Source organism: Sinocyclocheilus anshuiensis, unplaced genomic scaffold (genome assembly GCF_001515605.1).
Source record: "Sinocyclocheilus anshuiensis isolate Anshui unplaced genomic scaffold, SAMN03320099.WGS_v1.1 scaffold1425, whole genome shotgun sequence".
Classification (NCBI taxonomy): Eukaryota; Metazoa; Chordata; class Actinopteri; order Cypriniformes; family Cyprinidae; genus Sinocyclocheilus; species Sinocyclocheilus anshuiensis.
In genome coordinates this window covers 638,266-646,796 of record NW_015551044.1, presented here as the reverse complement: position 1 = coordinate 646,796, position 8,531 = coordinate 638,266, and the positions used below count along the sequence as shown (strand labels likewise).

Sequence of the window (8,531 nt, the reverse complement as noted above, 5' to 3'; positions counted from 1 at the left end):
CATGGGACCATGTCCAAAAAAAAAAAATACATGGGACTTTTCCCATTGGTGATAGGCTACAAAAACTTTCCCCTTCTTTAGAATCTAGAGACAAAAGACTCACGCTTTCAGCATCGGGTGTTGATTTGTTAATCAGGCCTCCCCACTTTGCTCGGGGTCCGAGCTGGCGCCAGCAGAAAGCAGTGATCCGCCCTATAGTCCCTCCCCAATCCTCCACATGGGACAGGAATAAACCTGCATATCCCACATTCACCCTGGGAAGAGAGTGTGAGAAAGTGTTTTTGTCCTTCCCTTGCGGTGAAACTAAACTGTGGAGGGAGTGTTCGCTCCTTTTATTTTTTTCAGATCCACAGTAATTTGAAGGAAATCTCTCTCTCTCTCTCAGTACCTGCGCGGAGGGATAATATCAGCGGCGCGTGAGAATTCGTTCGGAAGAGTGCGCTACTAGGCTCAGAGCCCCACGCGACAGTGACGTCAGCGCGCTACAAACGGAGAACCGGTCAGAGTTTCCCACGCGCAGACGCTCTTCAGAGACGTCGGGATTTATTTATTAATTAACACGGATATTTAGTCTAACTCTTTTGCACTTACTGGAGATTTACAGAAGACTTCTGGGATCTATGAGAGCTTCAGGAAGGATTTTAAAGAAGTTGTAACGCCGAGGCGGAGTTATGAACCGTTTCTTGGTGAAATTAACGCTACTGGCGGCAGCTTCGTTCGCGACGGCGGCACAAGGTAACAAACATCCACTCTAATAACATTTCACAATTATATATATAGTCGTATGATTCTAAATTGATTCGTTTTCACACTTCATGAGTTTGGTAGTGATATTTCTGCGCAACTTGTGATTTGAGCGTCACTTGTTGCACAGAATAGCCTGGTATTGGGATAAACATAATATTATTTTCTCCACAACTTTCTCTTTCTTCAAGTTTAATTAATTTGTTTAAGTCAAGTGTTTTACTGGCATGAGTTTTGCATGATACAATTGTGCCAAAGTATCTACACAATGAGAAATACATCAGATGTCAGTTATGAAAATATGATGTTAAATCAATATTGAATAGAATAGCAGGCATTTTGGAAGGATATCAGTATATCAAATCTCGGTTTTATGGTCTTTATGATATTAATTGGTGATCGATATTGTTATAAATTCAGTGTAATTAAGTGCAAGTTTATACAGGGTGAACTGGACCACTTTTGCCAAAGTTTTTCCTATTAATCTGAATTGTTATTTATCTCTTTCACTAACTTATGTAACTCCGTTCTTGTCATCATACGTGTAACCGTAAAGATCACAGATTAATGTCTTCACGTTAAAGTTGAGTAACATCAGAAGTATCGCTGTAACTTTATGACAGTGCGAGTGCTTGATTTCTGAAGTTATTGCGGTTGTTTTTTAGTGCGTTGTCTTGTCCCTGATGTTGATTGAGTTGCATTGTGTGTGGAGTCTGGAGGAAAGCGATCTGTGCGTGAATGAAGGGAGGAGGAGGAAGGGGCTGTGCTGTTGTTCTCGTGCGCTGGTAAACAATGGCTCGAGACAGTGTTTTATGGGCTCGTGCTGGACTCTGATTTCTTTTGTCTGCGCAGCGTGGGCTCCGCAGCTGTCGCGCGCGCTCCCCCTCCACACACACACACACTCATCTCTCTCTCTCTCACACACACACACACTCACACACACACACACACCCACACTCTCTCACACACACACACTCTCACACACACACTCACACGCACCCGTGGAGGAACCGAGAGCCTGACAGACAGGGGAAATGACACAGCTAGACAGAAGAGACAGGAAACAAAACAAACTATTAAAAAGTGAAATTCTGCACAATTTAAACAAGTAAGCGAAATAACCTAACAAGAAGTACTGTGGTGGTACCAGGGTACAGTAATGGTATCTGTTGGTAACACCATGGTACTTTGAAATATATAAAGCACTGGTATACATAACATATATTCATATACCATATCCATTAAAAAACATGGTACCAACAGTTACTGAGAAATTTCAGGCAATTTATGGGTTAAACTCATCGAAATTAATAAAATTTCAATTAGTACAATTCAATTTTATAATATAACAATACAGTTTATTAATTTTATAATATATTTTAGGTTAAAATTTCTGAGAAAGTAATTGAAATTACTATTATACAAATATATATATATATATATATATGTGTGTGTATATATATATATATATATATATATATATCATTTTGTTTTTTATATTTTATTTAATTTTAATTAAATTTTATATATTACATTTTGTTAAATTTTGTAATATAAATAATAAATCCATTGCATTATAAAAATATATGAAATAATAAAATAAACGCTCATGGAGAAAGCATAGAAAAATTTTTAATTTTAAAATATTTTATTCTCAATCTCTAAAAAATGACTGGAAAAGTCATGTAAATTAATTCAGTCAAGAATTTACAACCTAGTCTGTGCATTGACATTTTAAAGAAACAAAAGAGAATTAGTACTGGTGGTTTAATCTGTAATAAGGACTAGTCTGAGAGTTTTGACTAAGAGCCTTGTCTCTAGATGGTCGTTACCAATTAAAGATGGCCTGCAGGCAGCTGGTTTCATTCAACAAGTGTACAACTGCAGTCTAGATCGACTGGCCAAATGCACTGTTAATCCTTAAAGTGTGATGATGCATGCTCCTGCGAAATAAATATACTTCCTTCCATAAATGGACACATTTGGCTTATTAAAACACATTGAATGCCCACCCAGACTGCAGATGTGCACATCCTAGCACTGTCAGCTAAACTTAAACTAGTGTGAAGCTGATATATTAATAATGAACCGGGAAGACTATATTCTGAGTTTAAACCCTTGTTAAAGGCTGGCTGCCACATGGAGAGGGAATTGTTGAGGATGTGGAGCTATTTCCAGGCTCAGTGTTGGATAGCTGGATTTTTCAGGATCTCTTTCGATGAATAGTCAAGAACCCCCCCCCCTACTCCTCCATCAAAGTCAGTTATTCAGAGCCCAACAAAAGGCCAGTGGCTCTCCATCGGGGGCCACAAAACAAAGGGCTCGGGTCCCTTTATTGAAGTCTATAGGTGGTGAGGTTCTTTTGTGAGAAGTTAGCATGTGTGTTTGCATTGACAGGTGTGCTATGAGATGCACAGGTGGGTGGGTGCATGTTCGACCTGGTTTTCTGCAGGTGATTTGTGTGGTTTAGTGTGTGATTGTTGGGATGCACTAACAGATGTTTGTAATTTGTGTTTAGGGCAAAGATGCTCAGAATACTGTCAGAATGGAGGAATATGTGAGCTCAAGCCGAGCGGAGAAGCATCATGCAGGTACGTTACAAAAAGAAAAATATAAAGGTTTGGTAATAACCAAAAATGGTTTTAGTCTGATGTTGTACACACTCTTAAAAATAAAGGTTCTTTAGTGGCATTGTTCGATGGTAAAAAGTTCTTCATGGAGCCATGGAACCTTTCCATTGTACAAAAGCTTCTTTAGAGCATTAAAATGTTCTTCACATTAAGAAAAAGTGATTATTTTAAGAACTGTTCACTGAAAAGTTCTTTGATGAACCAAAAATAGTTCTACACTCTTGAAAACAGAGGTTCTTTATTGGTATTGATGGTTCCATGAAGAACTTTTATCACCCATGGACCTTTTCCACTGTACAAAAGCTTCTTTAGAGCATTTAAATGTTTTTTGCACTAAGAAAAGATTGTTCTTTTAAGAACTGTTTACTGAAAAGTTCTTTGGGGAACCAAAGAAAATAGTTTAATGCCATTGCTGTAAAACCTCCCATTTGGAACCTTTATTTCTAAGAGTGTAGGAGAACCATTTCATGTTCAAAAAAATAACACTTCCTCTCAAGTTCTGTGTTCTAGACCTAGAATCCAAAACACGAATCTAAAAACCTAACGAATCAAGAACTTTCTGAATCTCCAAACAACTATATAGCAGCTCAGTGGTTCTTTACTGACCACTAAAGAACATTTATTTTGAAAAGTGTTGCACACAATCTAGTAAAACAGCAGTAAACACCATGCAAACTCAGTGTAGTGAAGAAAAGTGTATGTATACCTGTGTATTTGTTTGTAAGCTGTAATCAACCACTTTGAGATTCCATCTTTAAGCCCAAACCCCATCTTAGCAACCATACAAAGCTCTAAGCATCTTGCGTGTGTGTGTGTGTGTGTGCGCATGTGCGAACATGCACGCGCTCATAGTCATTCTGTTTCAAACTTAGATAAAAGACCCCCCAACCAACCCCCCCAGTAGTCCGTTGGTGCCCTGCTGCAGTGGGATGCTGCTTCTGTCAATGTCTATTCATGCCATTCAGCCCAACAGCTGGCCCTCACCTCCTATTGTCTCACATACACGCACTTAGCATGGAATAAAACTTGCATTTATTCTCATAGGATGCATATAGCGAGATTCACTATGATTTGGCAATCAAAATCAGAACTTTTTTTTTTATTATTGTTTGTTTCTCGATCTTTGTCGCTTTTGTTGTGTGTTTTCTTACACCCCGGAGGCTGTTTGTGTGTGTGTGAATGGTGTCTTTTTTGGAGGGCAGATGGCGGAGGGGGTAATAAGATTGCAGGAACTCATGAGAAAGGCCTCTGTGTGTGTGTGTGTGTGTGTGTGTGTGTGACGCTTTAAAGGGGGGAAATTTAAAAGCAAACAAGTGTGTGAGACTGTTAGCCACGCTTCTTGTTCTGCATTTAATCATGCATTTTCCAATCTAGAAGATGCCTTGTATTATACTTACATTGTTTAAAATAAAAGCACAACCATTTTTTCCTCTTTTGATGAAAATGTGAGTGTATGCCTGTGAAAAAGTTGCTGTTATTATTCTAGAGTGTTCTGATTGGTTGCTAGGGTGTTCTGGGTGATTTGTATGTTTTTTGACGGCATTATTTCTGTTTTTTGACACTATTTCTCTGTTTTTTGCTAGGGTGTTCTGTTTTTGGATGGTTGCTAGGTCATTCTATGTGGTTGCTTACTGATCTGTTATTCTAGTCTTTTGTTCAGTGCAAATCAATGGAATTTGTTCACTTGTTTTATTGCCTACAATGAGCCGCTCCATTTGCATACATTCACATATGTAGCAATGTTTAATACCCTAGTGTTCTGGGGTTTGTTCAGATCTGTAATGCTAAGTATGTGCAATAATGATTGCATTATCAAATGGCACTAATTAATGAATGAATCAGTCTAAAAAAGATGAGAGAGATCGTATCTCTCATTGTTGAGTAGTTCGCAGACACATTCACTGGGGGACAAACCCTGAACATCCTGTTGTGATGACCCCGATGATAAACAGGAAGAGCAGAGATATTTTTGATCCTTTTTTCTCCCAAAAATATCTCATGTGAACTTTGACGCCTTTCCTGTGTGGTCCGATTCTCAACCTTGGAAATAGTTTGTAAATGGCTGGTTTTTGTGTGCGCGAGCATGTGGGGATTTCTCTGACTTGTTGCGTCTGAATTGAGGTCAGCGCTGCTCGACATTGGTCAACTTCACATGAACTTCTGACATTTCATGAGAGGATGTCCTACTTTATATGGAGTTAAAGGTGCCCGTGATGATCATTCATGACAGACGAGGTTTACTTGTTTTTCAAGCAGATAATGTGCAGGGGTGAAACTCTGGCACTGACTGTCTCAGATTGTAGTCATACTAGATTACATACTAATTCTAGACTCGGAAACTTGACCTTTTTGGGTGATGCCATATTAAAACCACTTATTTCAAGTATTTTTACGTGTGGTCAGAGTTATGGGGGTGTCATGTACAAGCTAAGCCATGTCAGTGTTGGTTGTGTTTATAGCAGTTTTAGTTAACAATAACAACATTGCTGCACAGATCACTTTATTTAATTAAAATAAATCAATAATTTGTTCATTTAAAAGATATTTAATTTTATTATATGAAATTAAATAATAAAAAAATAAGAACAATCACAAAAGCACAAAAATACTAAAACCTAAATTAAAATCAAAGCTGAAAAAAAAACATAAATAAATAAATAAAAGCTAATTAAAAATATTAATGAATACTGTATAAATACTAAAATAACACTGATGTGCAGTCTTGTAAAACATCCATTTGTCATGTTTTTAATGGTAGTAATGCTTGTAATGGTAGTTTGTGCTTATTGGGGAAAAACGTTTGTTTATTGAATTCAATCCTGTATTAATCAACAACTTCTAAAGGCAAGAATTCTGAAGTCATTTAGTGCACTTTGTCTTTCTAGATGTCAGATGTTCCTGATTGGAGAAAGTCAACAGCTCCAACCAGTTGATTTTCTACATTTTTAGGCTCAATTTTTCTTGAGCTTTGTGTTTTAGTGATGTATGTGAATTAGGGTTGGGTATCATTTTTTATTTATTATTTTTTTAAGGGAGGTTTAGCTTTAGGCATTTTAATTTAAGCATGTTTAGCTTCGTTAACAGAAGGCTACCTGCTGCAGTCAGAGCAAGTGTAATTACTGCATTCACACGCTCCTCGGATGCTCTCATTTCCCGAGTTGTGCTTTTAAGTCGGAATGTGAAAACAACATGGACACTCTCGTTACTACAAAGATGTGTTGGATTTGTATTATTAGAGCTTTCCGACTTGAGTTCACGTGCATTTTCTCAGTCGGGAAATTATTTTTCACGTGCTGTGCCAGTGATGATGCTTCTTACGTCCGTTTCGGAGAACCAGAGGACAAATATTTCAATCGATCGCTCAGGCATGGCACCGAAATCTGCGTTCGGATTCGGTTCTAGTACATACCGGTTACATAGGTACCGGGTTTCGGTACCCAACCCTAATGTGAATGCAATTCCAAAATGTGTTATAATGCAATTTATAATAGTTAGTTTTAGATTTACAAACATGATTAAGTGTTCTATAACTCCTGATCATTCCAAAGGCACCTGACATCACTTCTGGAACTTCTGGAATGTTGGAGGGTGGGGAGTTAATTGGAAGTGTGGAATCAGAATTCCAGAGTTGTCATTTGAATCCTGGAATGTTTTATGATCTTCTATCACTGGTTGTGATTGGATTGGTGACAGCTTTTGGATGGCTGTCATAATTTTGAGACTAATCTAATACATTTGTGTGTGTATTTTGAATGCATCGTCATACTAGAAGCATTTGCTGTATTTTCGGGTGATGATGTGCATTACGAGAGCTATTTGTAGAATGAATCACAATGTTTGTGAGCAGGAGACAGAAAGACAGGGTCTGTGTGAAACTGTGTGAAACGGCAGCGTCTGGTTGCATGACGTTTATTGCGTAACTTCCACATTTGAGAATTTCTCGTAAACTTCCATGTCATGCATTTAGTTTAAAGTGTGGTTTTGCATGCACAGTATAACTATAGTTAGCGACGTGCTGTCCTGCTGTCCTCGTCCCAGAACTGAAAATATGCATGTGAAGCTAAACCTATAACTAGAGTTCAAAATCACAATGTAAGCATTTCCGTTAATTGAAATAAAGTGAAATGTTAGATAAATGTACAACATAAAATGACTAAAACCTAATATAAACTAATATATAAAAATAAAAGCTAATTAAAAATATTGGTGAATGCAATATAAATAATATTTTTATTTAAACTTTATTTAAAACTTAAACTTTAAAAAATATTTAAATGTAAATTAAAGTTTTACATTTAAAAACTTAAAACTTAACTTAATGAGAAATATTGCCTTGGTAACAACTGAAATAAAATAAGTTGAAGTTGAAGTTATAACATTTTATATTATCATTTAATTTTATATTAAATTTTATATTATAAATTATAATAAAAAATTACTCAAATTAAAACTGAAATAGAAATAAAAAATTTAAATGACAAAAGCACATTTTTTGATCTAAGTGAAGAGAGCGACTCAGATCTAAGACAAGATCAAGTCATTGATGAGATCAAGTTATTTATTCTTTAAAATGGTAGAAAAGTGTTTTGTTATAATGCCAGAAACAATCTAAACAAATATGAGGAACAAATACATAGCCTAATATTTAATCAGTTCCTTACTTGTATCATCAGAACATCACCTGATTCAAACTGGTCCCAAAGTCTCATGTTTGTAAAGGTGTGAAGCATAAGAATCTGGCTCTGAGGGCCAGACGCAGAAAATGAAAGTGTATTGTTTTGATTCACACCGAAGGCAGGAAGTCTGTGGCGTGAACACACACACACACAGAAGGCAGCAGCAGATGGTAGACCGGCCCACTGGAATGGGGGGTCTGTAGCCTGCAGTCACAAATGTGCTCAGGGGTCACAGGTCACTGCAGCATCTGTTCAGAGTCGAATCTCACACGCACTCCTGCTCTCGGACCTGTTGCCACGACGGGCTGCAGATGACTTCTGCTTCTGTCTCTGGGGACAAAGAGAGGGAGACCGCGTTAATGCCTCAAGTAAACTCACACACACACATCTGAGTATGCAAGTGTTTACCATGGGATGTCTTTATTATTAAACTACTGCATGTCAGTTAGCAAATCAAATATATTGTGATAAGGTTTACCTG

General features: G+C 37.3%; 1 protein-coding gene across 1 annotated transcript in view; it reads left to right on the top strand.

Annotated features, from left to right (window-relative positions):
- The first annotated feature begins 481 nt into the window (after positions 1-481).
- notch1a (notch receptor 1a) overlaps positions 482-8,531 on the top strand; it is a 43,014-nt gene continuing 34,964 nt past the window's right edge. Inside the window, exons 1-2 of the mRNA XM_016451212.1 lie at positions 482-735; positions 3,263-3,335. Of these exons, the coding sequence (XP_016306698.1) occupies positions 672-735; positions 3,263-3,335 (137 nt within the window). The 5' untranslated portion in view covers positions 482-671. The remainder of the gene's footprint in view (positions 736-3,262; positions 3,336-8,531) is intronic.